This window comes from Camelus ferus, chromosome 20 (genome assembly GCF_009834535.1).
Source record: "Camelus ferus isolate YT-003-E chromosome 20, BCGSAC_Cfer_1.0, whole genome shotgun sequence".
Taxonomy (NCBI): Eukaryota; Metazoa; Chordata; class Mammalia; order Artiodactyla; family Camelidae; genus Camelus; species Camelus ferus.
Genome location: NC_045715.1, coordinates 3,702,198 through 3,727,757, shown reverse-complemented (window position 1 = coordinate 3,727,757; position 25,560 = coordinate 3,702,198). Strand labels below are relative to the sequence as shown.

At 47.4% G+C, this 25,560-nt stretch overlaps 1 protein-coding gene across 11 annotated transcripts in view; it reads right to left on the bottom strand.

Moving 5' to 3' along the window:
• FARS2 (phenylalanyl-tRNA synthetase 2, mitochondrial) overlaps window positions 1-25,560 on the bottom strand; it is a 310,909-nt gene that overhangs the window by 118,861 nt on the left and 166,488 nt on the right. For 10 of the 11 annotated variants that reach the window (XR_004313368.1, XM_032462447.1, XM_032462440.1 and 7 more), the window contains one exon: window positions 21,225-21,385. Coding sequence is in view for 9 of the 11 variants with exons in the window: in XM_032462447.1 (XP_032318338.1) it covers window positions 21,225-21,385 (161 nt within the window). In the remaining 2 variants the exon portion in view is untranslated. Of the gene's footprint in view, window positions 1-5,803; window positions 5,955-21,224; window positions 21,386-25,560 lie in introns of all 11 variants that reach the window. The other variant, XR_004313369.1, reaches the window with a different exon arrangement.

The following is a 25,560-nucleotide window of genomic DNA, read 5'->3' as shown; positions in this document are numbered from 1 at the left end:
CACCAGATGAATCCAACACACAGAGTCATTGTAGGATGGGTCCTCCAGCTAAGTCATACAGCTCCCGGATAACCACACTCTTGATTGACCCAATTCCTCAACTGTGGTGGTTTACAGAGAAGGTATCATAACGAGGCTTCTGAATAACATGGCTTAGTTTTATTGTGATTACTAGGACTTGAATACATCAAGGAGCCAATCCTAAGGACCAACAGCCTTAAAAAAGATACAGGCTTTTATTTTTATTCTACAAAAAAGTAAATGTTTATTTCTCCCACAAAACTCTGCTTTCTTTTCACATGTAGTTATTCCTAAAGACCCCTGGCGCCATGTTTTGGAATGAGAAAGAGTATTGGAAGGAGGCTATTACAGTAACAAAAATAATGCATTTCTCTTCCGTCTGCTGCCTCTCATCATTTGGTTTCCATGTAACCTAATTCTTATTCTGATCAGAGGAGAAGGAACCGAAACCAGGATTTTATTAACACCATCGATATCTACCCACGCTCGGGCCTGTGCACACACATGGTCCTCGGGTTCTAATTATGCATTTTACAGATGAGCATCCCTGGTTGCTCTCCGCGCAGATGATGGATAAAGGAGCTTTTGTTTTCAGAGATTTATTTCAAACACCTCTTCATTAAATGCTATTTGGAGGCAGATACATATCTATGGAAGGTTGAGAAAAAAGACCATGCTGATAAAATAACCATCAAGGAAATGTGTCACTGCAGAACCTAAGACGATCTTTCTGCAAAGGACACACTGGAAACACACACACACACACACACACACACACGTGCACGTGCTCACACGCATCGGGGAGGAAGGAGAAATTCATTACAAAAAGACGTTTAAAACCTCTTTGAAAATACATGCCATTCCTATGCAGAGGGTAATAAGCACTTGAGGATGCAGATGGGAATGGACGGCTGCCTGTCTGCCTTGACGGCGCATGTGATGCTCAGCTCTGCCAGAGAGCCTGCTGAACTCTGCTATGTCCGCCTTACAGCTTGGATGAACGGGCTCATGAAAGTAAAAGGAAGGGGGGGGGGGAGTGGAATTCTGGTGCGGGGTGGCATCCACAGTGGACGGGAGCGGGCGGACCCTGCCTCCCACTTCTTCCCGGGGACCCTCGCCTGCACACGCAGGGGGAGGGGGAGGGGCAGCCAAGGAAGCAGGGCCAAGCTGGTGCTGTTCCCAACAGAAACAGAGACATCTCCTGGAAAAATCCACCTTTCTGCTTCTGAACTGCACCACAAATTGGATGGAAAAGCTATTGAACCCTGAGGCAGAAGCAGTAATTTCCTCAGAAGGCCTCACATTTAGGGACACAAAAGAGAACCCGCCAACGCAGGCTTCCCCAGTGACAACGGCCACCTGCCTGGGCCCAGATCGGACGGCAGGGCTGTCACGTGCTCACTGGCGGCAGGAACCCGAAAGCCTGCATTCAGACCTGGCTCCAGTGTCTACTCTCAGAGCGAGGGCCCGGGGCCCATGGTGGGTCCTTTCTGGGTCTTGGTTTCCTCCTCTGTAAGATGGGGATATTAATAGTATCCATTTCATAGGGTTTATGTAAAGTGCTTAGAACAGTGCCTGGAGGCGTGCGATAAGGACAAACAAACAAGTCTATAAATAAAGGAGAGAGTGAGTGGGCTGGCTTCTGTTATGGAACAATTTGATTTATTAGTAATTTAACTGGCATCCCCATTTCACTGGAAGAGTTTAAACTGTTGTACAAATGAAATCGCTTAGAAGTAAAGCCGTCTTCATCTTCATCCATTTTACAGATGGGGAAACTGAGGCACTGGAGGGCACACAGAGGCATATGTATTTCTTCCACATGGCCTCATCCAGCTGCACGCACCACGGGAGCTCCATAAACACTGGGGCCTGAACTGACCCTCCTGAGGCCTGAGACTTAACTGGGAACATAACCTTGCCAGAAGTGTCCTTTATTTTAATTTCATTCCTTTTACAGATTCTAATCACTATGGAAGAACAGTGATGGATTCAGCACGCCGAAACACTTCACCACTTTGTTTTCACAGTGACTTTTTTTTTTTTTTTTTTTTTTTGAGTGCGGGGATCATGTTTTGGGCCCAGGGAACACTCTTTCATTGGTAAGATGTTTGTTTTGAGTGTCACTGGTCCAGCGATGGATGGACCAGGGCCTTACTAAGCACTGCTGTCACAGGCCTCAAACATCTCTAAGTGCCCATCACTGGTCACCCTGCTCTGAAAACACTCCAGGAATCAGACGCTAACTAACATGTAACATGTATATGTTACAGAACATATAACACATCACACCAGAGAGCCTGCAAGGTTGAGTGCTCTCGGGTCAGAATGACATCAGAAGCCTCACATTTTAACATAAAGGACCACCCTGTTTTGTTACAAGATTGTCCCCCCCAAAGTTTTTTCTACTTTTGGTAAAGGTCTTTTCTCCAGTGGATGGAGTCTGATTAGAGGCAGCCTGGCCATGGACAGCTTTACATCAGTCCACGTGCACAAGCCTGGAGCCGTCCGGTAACCAAGGCCCGGCCAGATGGTCAGATGGAACCACTCACAGGAAACTGGTGTGGCTGGCTGTTCTGACTCCCACCCCCAAAAGCAGTTTCACATGGTTCATCCTGACAGTTGGATAACTTAGGGCAGATTTCTGCATTCTCTAAATCTCAGTTTCCTCATCCATAAAACGGGGATATCCTGAGTCCATTCTCTGTGTTGTCATAGAGATGGTAGAAATGTGTGGACAGTACTTGGCACTGTCACTGTGGGAACATCAGTCCTGAATAAAGGGACTCATTACGTGCAGCAACGATGCTCGCATCTGGTTCTGATGCCAACTTCCAGGAAGAAACCGGGACGGGGAGCATCTCACTGTGGTCCTGGAAGAGTGCCCTGGGGAGCGAGAGCCTGCGTGCCCAGCAGGGCACATGGCCCTGCCGCCGCCATCTCTCTCCCTCTCTGGCACTGAGAGCAGCCGCAGTTCTCACAAAGCAGCTGCCAGCCAGAGGAGGGTTCCAGAGCGCAGAGCAGAGAAGCCCAGCTTCCTCACGCACCCCTGGCTGGCAGCCCGCCTGCGAGATGCCCGCGCGGTGCCCTGCGGGACCCTGTCAACAACACTGGTTGTGACTCCAGCAGCAGTGCTGGCAGGCGAGACAGGTGACTGTTTTTTCAAATAAAAAGCAAAATGTAGACCATCTAAAGGGCTCCCTCTCTTCTCCTTGGTTTTGTTTGTTGTGTTGTGTGTTTTGTTTTAACTTCTTTGGCAGTCCTGGTCACGTTCTGGAAGCCTCTCTCTCCCCGGGGGTGCCAGTGCTCCCCAAGGCAGGAGCCCTCCCAGCACTGGACACGAACCCGACCCCCAGTACACAGATGGAGAATAGCAGAGCCAGCCCTGATGATGGCCTCTCTTCTTCGTCACCCTGCACACTCAGAGGCTGCAGACCTTCCAAACAACCGTGTCCTTTTTTGACTTCTGTCAACTCGGCCACGCTGCTAGGATTCCAAATACTTGGCTTAATAATTCCATGCACGTTGAGGGATAACTTTCCAGAACCAATGAGTGGACCACTGTCCCAATGGCTCTGTGTATCCTTTATACTAAACGAGAGTGGGTCTGGCCACCCAAGTTCTCCACTAATTGCACGTGTTGATAGATACTTCATATGTCTGTGCATCTTAGCGGAGATGGAACCAGCACTCCGTTTGGAAGTGAAAGGGCTACCTGGACCCGAAGGGCTTTCTCAGCTTTCACAGCGTGAATGGTGGTCTCCAGGAGCACAGTGGTGACTCACATCTGAGAGCACTGTCCAGTCCTAGCCCTGCACGCAAAGTGATTTCCACATGCAAGGTCTCAGTTACTCCTGCCATGCGAGTCTGGGGGATATTATACCCATTTTACAGGAGAGGAAACTGAGGTTTAGAAAGAATAAACCTCTGGCTGTAGCACCACAGGGGGACAATGCTGCTGGCCATCTGGGGGTCTGGGCTTTGGGTGAGTGCAGGTTTCAGCACAGGGCTACCCGGTTTCTGGGGGTGGCCTTCCTGTTTGACTGGACTATTCAGTACAGTAGACACACCTTGGGGCCTCGGTTTCTTCAAACAAGAAATGAAGGTAACATAACCCAGAAAAACAAATTGTCTTGAACGAACTCCACCCTTTCGTCCTATGAGTACTAACTTATGACAGAGAAAAAGTAGATGAAATCAAAGGCAGGAAAAAAAAAAGGCAAAGAAGAGGATGAAGATTTGAGTCCCAGCGAGAGGACAGTATTTTTTTAAATGCAATTTTGTTTCTGAATAGACTTGCAGGTATATTAAGTCTTATTTGTGTCACCAGTGAGTGATAGTGTTGCCTGGTGATTATTTACGTGTTTATAGGAAAGAAATAACCACAGAGAAATCAACAGTGCTTCAACACGACATCCAGCGCCGCTCACAGATGCTCAGCGCACATGCCCTCCACTAAGGAGGGAAGGATGTTGAAACAAGCAAAAGAACACTGGCTTGGGGGAAAAACAGCCTGGTCCTCCGGCTGAACCCGGAGAAAAGGCACTAAAACCTCATGATTTTTCCTTCTTGTGGGCAAAGTCATGCTGACAAAAAGTAAGAGCTCTAAAAATTGGGGAGTACCTTTACCTTAAAGTAAATTTAGCAGCTTCTCACGTGGCAGGAGAAGGGTGTATACACAGAACTTACTATGTTCATTTAAATACATGAATACACTGACATTTACTGACAGAATAGTCAAGACCGACGTAACACTGGTCTATATCAGGCACTGTGCTAAAAATACTACGTACAGTTAAACGGCGTGCTCCTCACAGCAATGCTCTCCTGCGAGTAGGAGTTAATATTACTGCCCGTTTACAGGTGAGAAAACGAGTCCAGAGAAACCCTACAGCTTGTACGCAGGACGGCCGGGGCTTATGCAGGTGGTCTGGCTCCAGAGGTCGTGCCCTAACAGTATTTTTAGTTTAGCTTTGAATCTCTCTTTGACCCGAGAGGTAATGAAGTCCACCGTCCCCCCACACCCTGCCTTGCACGTGGGTTTCTGCGTGGTCATTTGCTGGAGGAGCAGAAGGCAGCCTGGGGGTTGCGAAGGTGTCTGAGCAGAATCCCACCAGAGTCCAGGGCGCCTCCGCAGGTGGTGGCCCCACCCAGTGGGAACAGGCCATGGCCCGAGCTGCCAGGCGGGTCGGGGAGCAGGGGTGCTGGGACGCTGGCCGGGAATGGCTCTTGGACACCAAACGTGCTGAGGGCAGAGATGCCAGGCCAGGCAGCCACCAGACGACCTGTCCACTATTCATTCTCCTCCAAAGGAGAGGAGTGTGACCAGACTGCAGATACTGACCGCTATATATAAAACAGCAACAACAAAGTCCTACCGTACAGCACACGGAACCTTAGTCCATATCTCATAACAACCTATAATGAGAAAGAATATGTACGTGTAACTGAGTCACTATGCTGCACACCAGAAACTGACACAACACTGTAAATCAACTACACTTCAATTAATAAAAAAAGACGAACAGCTTCAAGAGGGAACGACAAGACATACAATGGCCATCAAACTGCCTTTTCTTCCAAAGCACCCCTTGATATCAGCATCTCCTGCTCTCCGGGTCTCTGCTCCCACAAAGGCTCCACGGGCTTGCGTCCCTACAGACTTAGCAAGCAGCTGAATGGAAGAAGCGAATGCAATTCTATACTTCAGCAATGACCACAGAGAAAAAATACGACAGAATCACGCCAAGTTTAACACCACCTTCCAGGCTCGTGTACGTACAGTTCCCCTGCTCTGGCCGCAGATTCGGTCTTTTCCACGAGGAACGCTGCCTCCTTTTAGTGGAGGATGGTGCTTAAAAACCAAGACCCGGGCACCGGGGTGCTCACCGATGCCGTCTATCACTGCTTCTGGGCCCGCAGAGTGGGCAGAGCTGGGGAGGGGAGAAGAACACACACACACATTTGTATTTTCTACCTAAAAAAATACAGTTCGTCTGATTCCAGTCTAGCGTTCTTGCCTTTCCTTCTCTGTGTCTGTAACTCTTTTCTTCAATAGTGAGAAGCAAGACTCGCATAACCCTCAGTATTACCTACCCTTTTGCTCAAGCAAGAACAAACAGAAGATGGGTTCAGAATTACTCACCCACACCATTGTTAAAGGAGACCCTAGTGACTAGAGGGCAGTATTTTTTCAGTCTGTTCTGGGGGTAACATATAGGTATGTGAAATGCACAGATCGTAACTGCACATTTTCATGGGTCGCGATGGAGGTGATACACTCTTGGAACCCAGCCATGAAGATACAGAACATTCCAATCAGCCCAGATAACACAAAAGTTGTCTAAGACTCACAGAGACACGTCAAAAGGGCTTAGGAGCCAGCCCGAAGGGGCTCTCACCAGCCAAATTTGGGGAAATGAGAGGTTCACAATAAAAAATGATAATAATGGAGTAAAATTCATTGACTAAAATAAGAAGCCCTAAGTCTATCCTATGTGAACAACTGAATGAATAAATAAATAAGTCGGGGAGAAGGAACAGCTCTTCCTGGTAGAGAAATATGGCGGACATTATGTCAACCTAGTGATCAAAGCTGTTGCCCTCAACACGGGGGGCAAATGGACCTGATGGTCCTGCTACAACACAACGGGGAGGCCGAGGCAGCACTTCCATGGCAGCCCTGCAAGAAAGGCGCAGTCAGAGCCTGATCGTGGAACACCGTGGACAGCTCCAGCGGACGCCCATTCTGCTTCACCTCGCATACTAACGGAGGCATGTCTGCCTTTATTAGATGCGGCGTAAGTGTATCATAAATAAATAACCACTTATTTATCATAAATAAATAACCATTTAGGTGTTAAGTTACCACATCTTCGGGGGAAATCTGAAAATGAAACAGCCGGCGACTCTGTGCATTCCTTCTACGCTGGGAAATACAGCTAAGCAGAGATGAGGCGATTAGAGAATGATTTCAGAATGACACAGCGGAGGAGCTGCCTCCTCCAGAAAGAGGTGTGCAGAGATGGACAGGAAGAGCAGTCTGCTCGCCAGGCCTGACCTCTGGTCTGGAGCTGAAAACGCCAGCAGTTGGGACAGGGCAGACGCGCGCCCCGATGCCGGGGGCCTGCCAGTCATCTTTCTCGTGCTGGTTCTAGAATCTATTAACATAATTTGGATCTCCCTTCAGCAGCCGCTCAAGGCCCACACCCAGAGACATCACTTTCTTTGAGGTTGAATTCACTGATTAACGAGGTGTGTTTTCCACTCTCTCTTTTTTTTCTTTTCAAAGGTTAAATGGCACCGCGCAATTTTCTGTGAAGCAGGTGTGCAGCTAACAAGGTGATAATTGGGAACCTGGGGGAGAAGGAGGAATCCTCTAACACTAGAAATCTGCAGTGTCTGGGAAGAGGGCAACTGAATCACCTTCCGAAGATGCGAAATTTATGGTAATACAAGACTAAGAGCGAGAAAAGGAGATGCTACGGCTTTTAGTCATCCCCGGGGATGCAGAGGGCACGCTGTAATATTCGAGGCTGCCGAAGCTTTAGACAAACAATGCAACCAATCTTCATTGCCACCTTTTCTGCTCGTGTCCTCACGTCTCCAACAAAATACACCCTGGGAAGAGCTTCCGAACATTCAGACGTGGATAGATTTTACCAGAATATTTGGTTTTGATTTGTTTTTTGCTTCCACTTTTCAGTCTTGGTCAAGGAAAAAATATGTTCCACTTAACATACAGAATTGTTCTGGAAGAGATCTCCAAACCTTAAAACCACCGTCCTTCCCATTCTCTGCCCCCCCCCCCCCGTAGTAATTGGTCGCTAGCCTTCAATGACGACTGGCGTTTATGTAACTGTCCTCAAACAAAGTTCAAGAGCTGAGAGCATCTTCAGACAGTGACGTCAGCAGTGCACCCGGCTGAGCGGGCACCACTGAAGGCCGGTGCCTCTGCCGCCTTCCATCCCCGCCCCCTCTTAACGTGGTCCTCTGGTCATCCGGATCTCGCTGCTTGGCCCTCACACACTGTCTTCTTTTGAACGACTCCCCAGCACCAACACTGGACTCACTCACCAACTGTGTCTCGCTGGGTAGCGACACGCCCACATCCGTCTCACCCCGCCCTGGGCCGCCTGGGATGCTGGCCCGCCCTGCAGAACGCAGCTCCGGCTCACCTTCCACAGCAGACGGCCCTGCTCCAATGTCTAACTTCTGCCTCGGCCTGAGCGGTCACGCGGGCACGGACACACCTGCAGCCACGCCCGCACCGAGGACCGTCTGTGCCAACGAAGACAAACAGAGCAGCACTGGCAGAGACAGCCACAACAGAAAGCGAGTGTGCAGTGCAGGCGAGGCTGGCGAATCGGGTTTAAATGTCTCCTCTCAGGTAAATGCTCCAGATCGGATTCTGCTTTTCCCTCCTGTTTCCCATCAACCCAGCCCCCAAAGCCAGAACCCGAAGACTCCTCCTCTTTCTCACACACCTTTACCTAAGGTGTTTAAACACCCAGCCTGCCCAGGTCAGCACGAGTCTGCACAAGTGCAGTTACGAGCAGACCTCCTCAACTGTCACAGGGGGCAAGTCTCAACTTACGTGACAAACTACATGGTCGCGGCGTCTGCACACACCAGGACCCAAGGCCTTCCAGGTGTGTCTCCTAAAATGTCTCGAGCCCAAACCCTGCCTTCTAGTCTCTCCACCGATGCCCTCTGCGATCTCACATCACTTCTTCCCGCGTCACCGCACTAGGCCTGGAGCAAAGTCCTCGCTTTGTGGCCCCGGCCCACCCTTCCTATTTTCAGAACTGGGATCATCTAAAATGGAGACCTGATGATGAAGACATCTGGTACCTTGCTCACTGCCTTCCAGAGAAAATCCACACCCCAGTCCTCACACCCTAGAGCCCGCCCTTGTCCACACCCTCTTTGGTCTCAGAGCACTCCCTATAAAAACACTGAGCACAGCCCCAGACGACGGGTGGGTCGTGCCTCCAGGCCTCCCACTCAGTCCAGACTCCGGGGACCTTCATCGGAGCACGTCACCATGGCAACGTCTCCTCCGCTAGTGCATGAGCTACCCGAGGGCAGGGACCATCCCTGCATCTACAGTGGCCGGTACAGCGCCTGGCACAGAGCAGATGCTCAGAGGTTTATGAGTGAATAGCTGATAATGCTCTTGTGTTTGAGAAAATCCTGCCACATTTCATACACATGGACTAGGGTCTCAATAACCAGCAGGGGAAGAACTCCCTTTGTGGATTCCACACAGCCTGGGACCAGTTCCCTCTTGCTATGTTGACATCCTAACCTGGATCCGAACCACATATTAAAAGAGGGACGGAGTGAGAGAAAGTGTCACAAAGAAAAAAACAGCAAGCTAAATAGGAGAAATTTGGGTTTTATCTATTTTTTTATATAGTAGTTAATATTGAGGTATTTCTGACAGGACTTTTCTGAGGGATAAGGGCCCAGGAACAGTTATAACCTCTTTCCATGACCAGCAATTTTTTTTCAACTGGCAAAATGAAGTCCAAGTGACTGCCAGGAGCAGCAGTGCATCTGGGGTGGGCGGAGGAGACACAGAAATCCTCCTCGCTTTCTTGGCATCACAGACCGTGGAACGGCCTGGGAGTCCCGGGCTGGACTTACTTCACCAGCGCAGAGACCCAGTGACTCCGCGCTGAGGTGGGCAGCCCAAGGCAAAGAAGCCTAGTGCCTGCCTGCCAGTCCTGCGGCCCAAGGCTTCTGAATCCCAGATCAACTCGCTCCAAACACACACTCAGACGCGATGCTGGGGGCTCATGTGACCGGTGTGTCAGAAACTGCATGCACGATTCGCAAAGACGGCGAGAACAGAACTCCTCTTCCACCTGCTGTCTGAACTGTAGGAAACTTGATATACGAGACCTACCGAAAGCCATGGCATCGGGCTGCCCTCAAAACACAGATGTGCCTAGAAAAATACAGAGAGACAACAAAGAATGGACTGAGAAAAGCACACGCAAATAGGACCAGTGACCTTGCAGTCAGGGATGGCTTCGGTGTGGCACACTGAATTTTCAACCATGCTGTTTGACGACCGTGGTCTGTAATGCCACTAACGTGTTGCCAGCACCATGATGGCCAAATCTGCAAAAGATTTACTTTTTACAATATATAAAAACAACAAAAAAACCCCGAACAACCTGACTGAAAAATGGACTAGAATAGACGCTTCTCCAAAGAAGATACACAAACGGTCAGTAAGCGCAAGAAAAGATGCTCAGCATCACAAATCATTAGGGAGACGAAAACCCAAACCACAGTGAGATGCAACTTCACATCCACGAGGACGGCCATCGTTCAAACACGAGAGAAAATACTGGCAGGGATGTGGGGAAAGTGAAACACACTCCGCTGCTCTGTTGGTGGGACACACAATGCCGCAGCCGTGGTGGGAAACAGTATGACAGTTCGACAAAAAATGTTAAAAACAGAATTGTTTTATGATCCACCTACTCCACTTCTGGGTATATAGGAAATATTCCCCGAAAGAATTAGAAGCAGAGCCTTGAAGAGATACTCACGTATCTAGGTTCACAGTAGCATTATTCCACAACAGCCAAAAGGTGGGAGCAACTCAAGTATCCATCGACAGATGAATGGATAAATAAAATGTGTCACAAAAAGACGCATGTGTATGGGGTCCCTTTATGATTCACAGAGCCAGAGAGTGAAGTGGTGGGTTCCAGGGGCCATGAGATAGGGGGCTGGGGAATAATTACATCACGGGTGCAGAGTTCAGTCTGGGATGGTGAGAAGTTCTAGAGACGGATGGTGGTGATGGTCGCACAAGAACATGAGGGTACTTATTGCCGCTTAATCTAAAATTATTATATGGCAAATTTCATATTATTTTACCCAAATTTAAAATATTATATAGATACATTTTCTATAATAATTTATATAGAACACAAATTTCTATATTACCTAAAATTACTTATAATATGTATAATATATTTAGAGTGGAGTCAAGATGTCGCTTTAAGAATATCAATTTGACTCACTCACATAAAAGTCTGCTTTGTGGGTTTCGTAGAAGGAAGGCAGAGCTACTCACAGTTCAGAAGCCTGGATGGATGTGGGGAAGTGAGTTGTGTCAACAAACATCAGGGCAGGGAAATGGCTGCCAGTAACCCACACAGACACAGGCCTCATCACCAGGTTTCTGGTGAACAAGGAGACTCATCCAAAGACCTGAATGTTAAGAAAATTATTGCTCCGTGGTCTCGTTTCAACTTCCTGTCATGAAGCTGCTCTGGTTCAGGCTTTGAATCACCCCGTTGCTGCTAGGAAGCTGTGGGCCAGGGAAACAGAAGGAAGACGATACAGTCTTTTGAATCCAAACTCCCACCATTAAAAGACCAGTTGTCACCTGGGGCGCACGGAGGCCACACAGGCTGGTGGACAAGGAGGGATGAGCAGAGCAGCCACGATTTTTCAAAATGGGGGGAAAATGAACGTTGTTCAAGGTGAGCTTGCAAAGCCAGATTTTTGAAACACTGAAAACTTATAATACCCAGAAACACAGCCAACTAAATCGACAATCATAATATGGACTCACTTTAGATAAAATTAACATCATAAAATAGCTGAAGACTTTAAAATAAGCAAAATGAAGATATTCAGATTTCTCAGCGTAGTAACAACCATTTAAAAACACAAGGAGTTAGGAAACAAAACCAGACAGAAATGAAACACAAAGGTAGAGAGGAAAAGGAACAAATTAGTGATCTTAGAAATAAGAAGTTATTAAATTAAAAAAAACTTGGAGAAAATGATTGAATTGGTAGAAAATACTAAAAAATTCACTAAAACAGGAGGACAAATAAATAAAAAATACCGAAGAATAGTTACAACATATGGCTGATAATGAAGATGCTCCCACAGACACCAGGAGACCCAGAAAAGGGGGAGGGAGGGAGCGGACTGAGGGGAACCACTCTGCAACAACAACGCAGACGCTCCGAGGGTGGAAGGAAAGAAACCTTCAGGCACCAAGTGGGATAAATAACGACAAGTCCATGCCAAGATGCATCCGAGTAAAACGGGAGGGTGACAAGTGTGAAGAGGGAGGCTTAAGCACAACCCAAGACAATCATCGTCTGCAAAGAAATAGCACTGCGGTCACCGGGAGACTTCGCAGAACGGAGGTCAGAAGCGGTGTCTTCAAGGCGCCACAGGGGAACGACTGCCCTCCCGGAACTTCAGGCCCCGCTACGTCAACACTCAAGAATGAGGCAACGTGAAGACATTTTCCGATATACAGAGACCACAAGAGTTTACCTCTTGTAATTCTTCACAGGAAAAATATTCAAAGGATGTACATCATTAAGAAGAAAAACAAACCCTAAGAGAAGGCTCTGCGGGGAAAAAAAGGTGAACACAGAATTTGATAAAAATGTTAGTAATGTACTCAACTCTTGACTAATTTTTTTTAAAAAAGCTTTTTTAAAATTTCAGGATAATAACAGAATATTACAATTTTATGCCAATACATTTTAAAGTTAGAGGAAATACGCAAATTCCTAGGGGAAAAAGTTTATCAAACCAACACAAAATAAAAAAATCTGAACAGCCTGATAACCACAAAGAAATTTAATCTGCGGTTTAAAATTTCCCACAAGAAAAAGCCAGGCCCAGAAGACTTCACTCGTAAATATGATAAAACACTTCAGAAAGAAATAATGTCAATCTTTAAAACCCAGAGAACCAAAAAAGGAAATACTTCCAAATTAGTTTTTGTGAGGAGAGCATAATCTTAACATCAAAACCTATTAAGGGCATAAGAAACACAGAAAATTACAGACCTCTCTCACCCCTGAATACAGATTTAAAAATCCGAATCAAATCTTCACAAATCAAATCCAGAAATATATAAAAATGATAATATATCCCAACCAAATTATATTTCAGGAACAGAAGGTTGTTTTAACATCCAAAACACTATCACTATATGTCGCTCCATTAACTGAATAAAGCCAAAAAGTCATGAGATCACCTCAAACTATAAGAAAGGGTTTGATCAATTTTAATAGCCATTTATGATAAAAATTCTTACGCAAACTGGAAATAGAAGGAAACATCCCTAATCTGATAGAAGGCTTTTCACAAAAAAACTACAGCAACCACTTTAAATAAATACTTATTTCAAAACTTTCAAGATCAGACACTTAATTAGGTTTTAATTTTACATTACCATAGTTCATTTAGTTCAATCTCCCCAGTTCAATTTACTCCAACAAGAATCAAAGAATCACTCACGGTAAAACAACTTTTTCAAAGTCAGCAGCTAATAAATTGCCTTCCCACTTAGATCTGCAAACCCCCTGGAATTCATTTTTGAATAATGAGGGGTACGGGGTCAAGTTTCATCTTTTCCTTGTGGATACTCAATTATCCCGGCTTCCATTGCGCAGACGTCTCCTCCTCCCACCTGCCCCACAGCCCAGAAATCACACAGAGGTGTGTTTCCGGGCTCCCGGCTGCCTTCCCTGGGCCCCGGTGTCCACACGGCATCAGCTCACTGCCACAGTGACTGCAGCTTTCAAGGGAGACCTGACATCAAACAAGCAGACGCTTCAACGTGGTTATCTGGCCATGCCTGGCTCTCTGCATCTCCATATAAACTTCAGAACATGCTCATCAAATGACTCATAAAACCTCTCTGAACCGCTGTTTTTTAACTACTGCTGCCATTTAATGTACATTTGGAAGCAAATCTACAAACTGTTTTTGGACAAACGTAAATGCGGAAATCACACGAGGACGGCGAACCTCCAAATGAAGTCAGCAGTCACCTCCGGGAGGGGGAAGCGGGAAGGGGTCCTCAGGGAAGCACGGTGTGTCAAGTGCATTTTGAATGCTTTTCTTCTTTACGAGGCTCTGCGGCAAATCCCAGCGTGGTCGCTGGGTGGAGGGTGCACAGTTCTGTGTTATTAGCAAACCCAATCAGGAGATATATGCTTGTATGTTCCGACTATTTCATCATTTTAAAAATGAATAAAAATAAATACAGAACATCTACTTGGTTCTCAAACAGCAGTTAACCAGGAGTTCAAACTCTGCTGAATGGATGCTACAAGGGTCATTTATTTATAATCCACTCTCCTTGGCCGCGAATTACAGCCTATAATTATAATTTACAAATCTCACAGGGAGGCCCTTGAGAAGATAAATTCTTCCCTCAGAATAAAAGAAAACATTGGATTCATTACTCAGCCAAGTGATAGAAAGAATAATTAAGCTATCCACCAGTATAAATTACTGCTTATTTAACCATTCTTCACTTTCAAGATCACCAGATCATACACAAAAAATGCCAACTGAAATGCACAGTCTGAAAGGCTGTGCGATGATGTCATCACGAAGCAGTTCTCATTTCTCTGTCTACACACAGGCCAACGTTAAGTTTCATATGAACCCAACTGCTCCTCTCATCCTCCGAGTACAGACGCAGAGCACATCCCTAATCAAAAAAGGAAGAGATTTGCTTTTCCTTCAGTACCGGATGAGGCAAATCAGAGACACAGAACAACCACACTTACCTTTCCTGACTGATAATTTAGTAGGGTAAATTATTTTGATTTTATTTGGTCCCCAGAACATTCATTAAAAACCATGAATTTTCCATTTGAAACGGCTCTGATCAACACTGGCTATTCTTCGCTAACTCCGAGGTTCTCAGTCCCAGGCTGAGTCCCCTAGAGGTTAACATCTGGCCAATATAGTTAATTTAGTTGGATGTGCCATGAGGATCCCTGATTTCTGTGCTCAGTTTCAAGCAGAGAAAAAAATACCCACAGCCGTTAGATTAAAGGAAGCAAAGTCTAAGGGATGATGTCAAGCACTGGGAAGCGGAAGGTAAAAGACGCGAGGCTGAGACAGCTTTCCCAGCGGCCCATCAGCCCGTTTCCTGGGTGACTGTGTCCTCATACTGATGCCTGCAGGAGCAAGAGAGGGCCCTGCCGAAAGGGCCCGTCGTCCACATTGGGCATGGCCTGGTGGTGAAATAACGCAAGAGCAGAAGCCTTACTCTAAGAGCTCAGGAGAAACGCCAAAAAACAGCAGGCTAACGTCACAGACCAATCCAACTCCCTCGAAAAGGAGATGTGACAAGCCTCCTCTTCTTCACGCTTAGAAAGGAAACAAGGGGGTTCTGTTTCCTGCCTCTGCACCTTGTGGTATGAGGTCCTGGTTAACGCTCCTGCTGCTGCCGCTCAAGCTGGAGAGAAAACACACTCCACGATCTAGAGCCCTGGCGTCGCTGAAGGCCTCCTGCTCTGAGCCTCTCACGTAAACCACGTGAGCAGGGCCTTCCTTGGCTGAAGCAAAGCATCCGGACGGCTGTCCTGCAACAGTCCCTCCCCCTCCACACCCGGGAAAGCCCACCGGCCCCCCCGCCACCGCCTGATCGACGAGTTCCTTCTCCCCGCGGCAGCAGGTCTCTATTCCGAGGATCTCCTTTTAAACTGCAACTTTCCCCTCAGCTTTATGGCGGTGTAACTGACAAATCAGAACTGTATAGATTTTAAGGTGATAGTTAGACATACACATACGGTATGAAAGATAATTAAGTTTTAACTTGTGATCCATCAGCTACTAGGATCTGATTTAAATGATCCCGTGCACTATAAACTTACCCCAGTGGTTCCGGAGCTAGAAATACCAAACACCTCCTCTCCTCAGACCTTCTCCTAAACACACTGCACCTAATGGGTCAACTTTCATAGGCGTCGGCAGGATCTAAGGTTTAACGCGTTGCTGAAGAACAGGAAGTCCTTGCACATTTGCATCAGGTTAATGGCCAAGAAGCTGTAAGACGGAGACTGGGTGTGTGTCCACACAAAGGTGGCGTAATACACCCTTCCGATCCACAGCGCAACCAGCTGCGGGAGGAGATGCCGAGGACTCATTGTTATTTTTTCCCAAGTGCCGTAAACAAGAAAGACATTTGTGGTGGCGATTCTCAAAATATGCAAATGTACCACCAGACCCACCGTTCACAAAAATAAAAAGTAATCACAAATCCACAGGCCTCTGATGGCAGAGGCCCCAGTCTGAAGACGGGGCCACAATCCAGAGGACTCAGTGGACTGCGGCTCAATGAAATGTCCTCGCATCCGAAGGCTGGGATGTGATGTCGATGCTGCCAAGGCTGAGGATGGAACCCGCGGCACACGGACCAGGAACACCAGGACTGCGGCCGCTGTGCTCAGGGCGGCCTAGGCTGGCGGCGGTCACGGCGGTCACGGCGGTCGCGGCGGTGGCGGAAACAGAGGCAGCGGCTGACGTGGGCACAGAGCTCACTGACGACAGGCTCTGCTGTGACCGCTTTACACCTCAGCGCTGCGGTGACGCCCGCGACCAGCGGGTCCCCTCTCACCCACTGCACCTCTCCGCACCTGGCGGTCACCAGTGACCCCAGGGCACGTGCAAAAGTCCCGCATCTGGTCATCTTCCCTGCTTCTTCCTCTGCTACTTTCTTCTGGGATCAACATCCCCTTTCCAGAAAAAGACAAATATTTATGTGCCTTTTTCTTTTTGAGATGGGAAAAATGCTCATGGAAGTAGTGAAAACATTTGAGAGCCACCAATTTCACTGCAGCAGAGTGGAGCTGATGGGATTCTCCCAGCCGGATTTATCTGGGAACAGAATGTGGAGACACTGCACAATCCTGCGTTAAGTCTCTATCAGAAAACACTTCTGGGAATGACAGCGAAACCAGATCTAGGGGCTATTCTAAGCCCTGGAGATTAGCAAGTAATCACAGGCTCAAGTCCTAGTACAATTCTGGGGAGATGCGGAAGGATTTAGAGAATTAAGTAGCAAAACAGGATTAAAAAAAAAAAGGAAAATTTTGACCTCCACACGGACTGGTCAGTACCAGGAAAATTCTACCTTCACCTATGTGTGGCCCCATCAGTGTACTTTGTATTATTTGATGATTATCTCCTGATCTGAAATCCATCTCCTCTTCTAGACTGGAAACAACTTGAAGTCCGGAACTGTCCATGTCACCGCACTGACCCCAGAACAGTGCCCCAGCGGAGGCCACAGTTCAATGTCAGGGGCTCTCCGGAGTCAGCTTTAGGGAAAGCCCCAGCTCTGTCCCTCACTAGGAGAGTTACCACAGCTGAGTTCCCAGGCTGAGCAAAGAGAGACACAAAACACGGAGAATGAAAACCGAAATCTAAGTCACATTAGAGCCTGAGTGTCCTACTCACTAGAATCAACGACGGTTCTCAAGGCGCTCAGGAAGGGCAGGCCCAGTGAGCCCCGGGGGCAGAAACCCGACTGCGCCGGCACCTGCTGGAGTGCGGTCACGGCTGGACGGACGGGTTCTGAGACGTGGAGACGACGTGGAGAAGAGGCCAGGGAAGGCAGGAGAGCCTGAAGCAGAGCCCAGGAGGGCCTGGAGGGAGAAGGTGGGGGAAAGGAGCCCTGCCCCCCACCAGCCCCGCACCATACGGCTCCCAGGTGGCCCCGGGGTTTCTGGGCCAGGGAAGCCTGAGCTCAGAGCCGGCAGCCCTTTCCCGCACGTGCCCCGCGCTCTCCGCTGCGGGAGGGTCCTGCACAGCACTGCGGTCATGTGAAATACTCTTCTTAAGACAGTCCAACAACATGAAATGGAAGAAGGGGCCTCTTAATCCCTCATCCAGAGAACCACAGCTCTTCCACACACAGAGTTAAAACTGCTAACACTTTCGCCCGATCTGTATCGCGGATGCCCAGCGACAAAGTCTGCTCTGCTCGGCCTGCAGCAAGCAGTATGCTGTGATGAAAATGGAACAGACAAGGCTGAATACTGACCCTCAAAGATGTCCACGTCCTAGACACTGGGACTCGCAAACACGCTACCTTACATCCAAAAAAACTTGACAGATATGATTACAAAAAGACCTTGATGTATGGAGATTATCTTGTCGCAAAGGCCCTTGTAAGAAGGGGACGAAGATTCAGGGAGAAGACAATGTGACACACAGGCAAACTCACAAGGGCAGGAGAGGGGTTCTCCCCGGGGCCTCCCGAGGGGCCAGCCCTGTGGCCCCCTGAGCGCCAGCCCCCCGACTGACCGTGAATTTCTGACCCCCAGGACCGTAAAGTAATAAAGACATACTGTTTTCAGCTGCCAGGTCTGTGGCACTTTGTTACACGGGCAATAGGAAACTCACGCAGAACCTGATCGATAGGTTCTAATTATAAGTGAATAATTAGGAAACAGCTCTGTGATCTATCCTCTACAAAGCAGTTTACAGACATGTGCTTTTCCAGCCATCAAACCCTAACTACCGACCTGAAGTTCCTAAGTTTGTTACACAAGGCAACCACGTAGTTATGTAACAGTGCAGGTATGCAGATGCTGGTTTTACGCTTTGACGGCAGGAAAGATGTTTTTAAATGATGTTTAATACAAGAGGGCCATAGTCTACTCCGGGTATCTCTGTCTCCTAAGAGAAGACAGTTGTGAGCACACTTAAAACTGGACTTAAGCCACTAACTTGCGGTAGCAACAGTGTCATTCACCTGTGCTCGCCCCTCCGCGGTGTCAAGCCCACTGCTCTGTACAATGCCGGTTAGTGTTCCATCCACGTCTGCCAATTTAATAAGCGACCGAATAGATGAAAAAGTGAATGAGAAAGACTTAGATCCATAGCCAATCCTTTTGATCATTTAGATGGTGCTTTATTCCAAATCAACCTAGAAGGACCTGGTGCTAGAATAAAAATTAATTGCTTATTTCTTTTGAATAGGATTTTTTAAGGCCATTAAAGATGGAAACCAGAAAATTAAATAAATGACAGGAGGTATCACTTTTGGTTAGAACACAAAATGTCACAAAAAACCCATCGATCCCACTGTAACAATAAGAAAACAATAAATTTAGAACTCTCCTGCCATGAAAGATACTGGAGAGACCTGGATGCCCGTGGGCAGGAAAGAAATCCTGGAGAGAGGGGGGCCCGGCGGGCAGCAGACCCCAGAGGCTGCCCCCACCCCTCGGCAGGGTGGGCAGAAGGCCTGCCTGCTGTTAAGGAAGAAATTCTGCTGGAATTAGGAGAAATGAGCCAAATTTTTATCACCAAGTCTGGCTGGTGTGGCAGACTGGAAAACGCGGGGACAGCCTGCCCTCACTGCCAGCCAATTCGCCTTCAGGACAGCTTTGCTTAGCAAGCGCTAGTGGTGGAAGAAACCGGCAACCGGGTGGAAAGCAGAGAGAGCTCTCGCGGCCGCACTCGCAGACCCCAGCTCTGCCACACGGCCGGGTCTCACCAGCAAGGCATCCGGTCCCCACTCCTGGTTACAACAGAGAAAGCTAGCCGCATCACCTTCGCCACCTGACCGGGGAAAGGGGAAGGCTTCCTGAGGATGCATCGCTCACTTCCGCTCCTGTGTTCTTTTAAACACAACTCAAAAAGTAAGACAAGAGAAGCAGCAGGAGAAAGGTGACCTGTAACTAAGAAGAAAGGGGAGACTAACAGGAGAACAGCAGGGAAATAAACGCTGGAAATAACAGACCAGGACTTAAAAATCATGATTGTGAACATGCTAAAGAATTGAAGGGAAACAAGATGGGTGGGAAGATGCAGAATTTCATCAGAGTAATAAAAACTCTACGAAGGAAGCAGATAGAAATCTGTAGAACAGACGAGCACAGGATCTGGAATGGTTAACTCACTGAGGGGCTTAGTGGTTAACCGGACACAATAGAAAAGACTGGTAAACCCAAAGATAAGACAACGAAAACTACCCAAAATAAAGCACAGAGTGAAAAATAAAATCAATAATAAAAAACAAACGCTGGGCACCAGAGTTTACAGCATAATTCCAAATGGTTGACCTACATGCAGTCGCAGTCTGCAAAGCAAAGGAGGAAGGGAGTCGAACTGTTGGAAGAGATATGATGAGCATTTGCAAGACAGTCAAAAAGACACTAATCCAGCACCGTGCGACCCCAACCAGGATAAATCACACAGAAAATCATACATAGCCAACCTGCTAAAAACCAGAGTAAAAAGATAAATTAAATGACACATTTCAAGAAGAAAAAAAAAAAAAAAACCGAACAAACACTGGCAACCTAGACACCGATATCCATGGAAAATATTCCTAAAAAATAATGGTGAAACAAAGGCATTTCCAGACAAACAAAGGCTGGGAAGATTCATGCTGCGCTGTAACAAAGAGTAAAGGAGGTTCTTCAGACGTCAGGGAGATGGTCACATGGAAAACTCAAGACGGGCAGAAGGGAACGGTAATCACTGGGGTAAATACTGAGGGAAATAAAAAACAACATAGTTTTAAATTTCTTTAAAAGACAATCGGCTATTTGAAGCGAAGAGAAAGAACAATTTCTGCGGGATTATAACACAGAGAGAAGTAAAACACGACAATAATGATACAAGAAACAGGAGCAGGAAACAGAATCACATCACTGCAAGGTCTTCAAATGTTTCATGAAGTCGTAGTAGTTACTCATGGTAAAGGGTGATGAACTAACTACGCACACTGTGATCTAGAAGAACCACTTAAAATCATACAAAGATTATGAAACCAAATAGCAACAGGGCTAATAAAGCGGAGTTAAAAAAAACAAAAAAACCAAAAACCCCACAAAATCCTCAATTTCCAAATGCATTTTTAAAAGGAGAGAACAGGTAAGAACTAAAGAGATGATAAAATGAAACCCAAGAATATCCCATGTAATTACATTAAATGTAAGATGTGTTCAACACTCCAATTACATCTGGGTTTACAAAAAGACCCTGTTTATAAGAGACACACTTTTGATATAAAGATATAGAGTGAAAATGAAATGATGAAAAAAATATATATTTGAAAAACAGTCATCATAAGAAAGCCAAGTGTGTTTATATTAAATGAGAAAAACGAAACTGTGAAAGTCTCATCAGTGAAAAGATGAGTATTTCATGATAAAATGGCCGTGAACAAAGCCCAAGGTTGGTTCTCTGCTTGGACTAACAGGCCTGATAAATCCCTTTTCTCCGCATGTAATTCCTGAAGGTTTACGATCTCCTCTGGGGTTTATGAATCTCTCGTTAAGCCTCTTTTCAAAGTCACATTACCTTTCAGTGCAGTAATTATCTTTTCAAGTACACGACCCCCTCAGTTCCTGAAGGCTGGTTTTCCCACCGCGTACCTGGAAGCGCACGCTCTGCTCGATGTCCCCCACGCGGAACTGCCCCAGGAAGCGTTCGTCCTCGCTCCAGAACAGGCGGATGTCGGGGATGTCGTAGAGGATCATGGCCAGGCGCTCCAGCCCGAGGCCGCAGGCCCAGCCCACCCGGTCCTGAGCACCAGCTACAGCGAGGAGAGACCAAGCAACAGGTTAGAAAGCACGAGGCGCTTCGGGCACCTTCCCCCACCCCGCCCCGACACCCAACCAGCGCTGTGAGTGAGGGTCCACCGGAGGCAAGGCGCAGGGGAGGGGCAGGGGGGCATCCTGGGGACCCCAGTCTCACATTCCTTGCTTCCGGCCCTGGGGCGGTCTGGAGTCACACTTCTCCAGTATTGTCTTTCATTTCTCTTATCATTTTGGGGGAGGGGGTAATCAGGGTTATTTATTTATTTAATGGAGGGGCTGGGGACTGAACCCAGGACCTTGTGCGTGCTAAGCAGGTGCTCTACCACTGAGCTGTTCCCTCCCCCGCCTGTCATTTCTGATTAACTCCTGGGCTCAGTGAGGTACTATTTCCCATAATCCTTGCTTGCCCTTCTTCAAACACTGAGCCCACTAGGTCCAGGTTACAGAGGACAGAAGGGAGAGTCTCTGTCCCCCAGGGGCTTCCTACATGGGCAGGTTTGCTTAAAACATGGACTGTCAATATTCAGAAAGTGTGTGTCAGGCCTCTGGGAGCCCTCGATTCCATTAGAACACAACTCTTACTCTTAGTAAGAGCCACCCCGGTAGCACCAGGGAGCAAGCCCACGCAGGCGAAACGCACGCCTGGTCGCACCCCCTCCGAGGCCAGTGTGTGGTTCAGACCAGAGCGACGCCATGGGCTCCCGGGTGTGTTTACAGGAAGCAGAGGGAGATAGAAGATGGAAACTACAGGACAAAGAAGGCAAGGGAGCCATTACAGGGAAAAGAGCTCAGGAAAGAGCATCATTTGAATTGGAGGCCACAGGATGAGCAGGACCCGGCAGGCCGAGATGCCGCCCGGCGCACACACCTGGTGGGCCCCCTGTGAGCCGGCGGGTCTGGAGCAGCCTCCCTGGTGTGGTAAGGCTGCTTTACACGGGTCCGCCCCAGCAAACTCGAGAGATCCTCCTGCCGGCTCAGGAGAGGTGAGCTGATGGACAGTGAGGAGGCCCAGGGCATGGCCAGGACCGGAGGGGGCCTCCGGGGCCGAGGGAGGGCTTGGCCGGCAGCAAGAAAATGGCTAGCTCACTCCCATAGCAAACAGATTCTCCCAATTGCCTGAAGGAGGGAAGACAGGACCCCGAGCTCCAGATGAGAATGCAGCCCAGGGACACCTGGATTTCAATCTGCTGAGACCCTGGGCAGCAGGGGACCCAGCCCATCTGTGCCAGAGATGTGGGGAGATCGTAACATAATAAATGTGTGTGGTTTTAAGCCACTAAGTATGAGGTTTGTCTGTTACCCAGCAAAGGAAACTAATCCTGATCCAAAATGTGGAGAGAAGTGAGAGGGAGTTCCAGACAGACGTCTTGGAGGCAAGTGCGTGGAGGCGGGTTTGGGAGTGGATTCTAGAAACACGGATGGGGCAGGCTAGGGGCAGGTGAGACACAACGGAGTGGCAGCTGACTCTGGCCAGGGGCTGCCACCACCATCATTTATAAATGAAACCCCGAGGACAAATGTGTAACAATGGAAGCCACGAAGAAGCAGGACCCTCATCGAATGATCTGGTGAAAAGATGAATGGATAAAAAGCATTCAAAATGAGATCACAAACAGGAAAAGGCAGGGGGAGGGGATGGCGCAATGGTGGGAGGGAAGACCCACGGGAGGAAAGCGCGGCACTGGGCTCATGCGGAGGGCACTGGGGTCCTGAGTGAGAGGAACTCATGAGGAGGACAGAGGGGGCACTGAGCCACAGACCATGGGCCGCGAGGGGCTGTGCGCAGCGCTGACCACGTGACCAGCAGCCCAGGGGAGCACGGAAGGGTAGGCTAGCTATTTAGAGGAATTCATCCCGATGCTTGAAAACCATAGAAGAGAGGGCTGATGACTAATTAAGAATATGAAAATTAATGTAAGTGTGATAGACTGTTTTTTGTGGACTAAAAGAATAATTTTTCTTTAAATGACACTGTCCAGTCCTGGCGATGTGGTTCCCGCACCGCCGGTGTCATGGGGACCCAGGACCCTCAGTGATCCCTGGTCACACTGTATGTTCTTGTAGCAATTGGGAAAACAGCACGGCAATACATGCGAAGCTCCGTTAACACGCTCCAGCTCTTTATCCCTGTGATTCCAGTCAGGAATTTAGCCTAAGGAAATAATTCGACAGAAGAAAAAAGATAAATGAAGGAAGGAACTCAAAGCTGTATTCCTTATAAGAGCAAAAACATGAAAATAACCTAAATACCCCAAATTAGGGAAGGCCTTAAAAACTATGGTACATTTTAATATAGTCATTAAAAATAATAATTCTACAAATAAATGTCTATTCAGTGACAGCCTAAAAGAAATTATGAAAGATAGTTATGATAAAATGAGTATGTACTATGACACTATTTAAAATAGGTATAAATGAGGATGGTAATGTAAAAAAATAAAAACAAAATCTGATCTTCAAAGATTATAATGATAACAGTTTTAAAACATGTTTCTGAAACATCTTTTCAAATAAAAAAACAGTAAAAATAGGTGAGAATGTTAATGTTGCTTTGTGAGTTAGGCTCTTCCTTAATTATTAAATCTTTTAGGCCTTTATTATGAAATTTTTAGATTAAACCAAGCACGAGAGCCCAGTACCTATAACTGAACGAGCAGTAGATTTGGGGTTTTTGACTTTATTTCACATCCAGCAATTTTTAGCGTCTTAGCTTTTACTACTTTCATCCACAGCCCTCACTTTCTTCCTCATTCCCTGAAACTTCCCTAAAGCAAAACAAGAAAAACCCAGAGTCCCTAAAACTAGGTAAGAAAAAGAGCAACAATCTAATTTTTCCAATGGGTGAGGAATAGGAAGACATTCACCGAAAAGGAAAGAAAACGGTCCTTAAGCAAACGAAAAGCTAACTTAAGAAAAACGCAAGATAAAAATGCACCCAGGTACCATTTTTTACTTATCGGATTGGTAAAAATGAAAACGTTTCACTGCACACGTGAAAGCAAAGCTGAGGGGAGCCCAGCCCTCCCTTCCCGCCAGGCGGGAGCACGTGAGGGCCGGTAACCCAGGGGCCTGAGGGGGCGCCCACAGCCCTGCTCGCGGAGTTCCAGCGCCCACGCCAGCCTGCTGCTGCAGCTACGACGATGCTTCCTACTTAGGGGAAATTACGAACGTCTAAGGCTATTTACTGGAGCATTGCTTAAGACAAAATAAAAGACTGTAAACAACCCAAATGTCCATGAATAGGTAGCTGGTTAAGTAAACACTGCTATGCCCTTAAATTGGAGAGTTATTGTTTGCTTAAATAGATCTGAGATCAGTTTATTTCCTGAAGACTCATAGGAAAGATTCAAAGACAGATTTCAGAAACTAAAAGCAGCAGCTGTCTGTCTTTTCGGGGGGTGGGTGGGAGAGAACTGGGGAAATGGAAGACAACGGGGAGACTTTACATCACACGCCTTTTACGTAAAGAGGTGAAAAGAAATACTGCAGATAAAAAAGTTTCATGGCTGGATAAAATACAGTCCTTTCTTTTCCATTTATTTTGAGAGGTTATAAGAACAAAGTGCTCCTGTTTTGTCACCCTAGTACCAGACTTTCAGGAAAATCACATGGTCAGTGAAAACAGACCTCTACGTCCCCCTCACAGCCTGCGTCGGTCTCTCTCTTTCTGTGAGAGCCAATGCATTTCTAAGCCCGGAAAATCAGTGTCATTAACTGTGTGGGTTTCAAAAAACAACCACAAATTCCTGAATATGCTTCCCTTGAATCTCAGCGGGCTGTGACTGCTGTGAGCACTAGCGTCTGGGGGAGGTGATGCTCTGTGAATTCCGAGGCTGCATTAGAAAAAGGCCACATGGCAACCCCTGGGTTCTGGGATGCTCATTCTCCAGACACTCTCTTCTGATTCTCCCTCCAGAATGTTCCCTCCTGGAACCCAGCTGCTGAGCTCTGAGACACAGTAACATGGAGAGGCCATGTGGACGCACTCCAAGGACAGTCCTAGGTGAACCCAGCTTTCTCGTCACCCTGGTCCCCTCAGCAGGCACATGAGTGAGGCAGATTCAAGAGGATTCCATGTGCATCCTGAACAGAGAAAAACAAATGGTAACAAAATATTAACAAATGGAATCCAGCAATCCGTGAAAGGACATTACATCATGACTGGATTTAT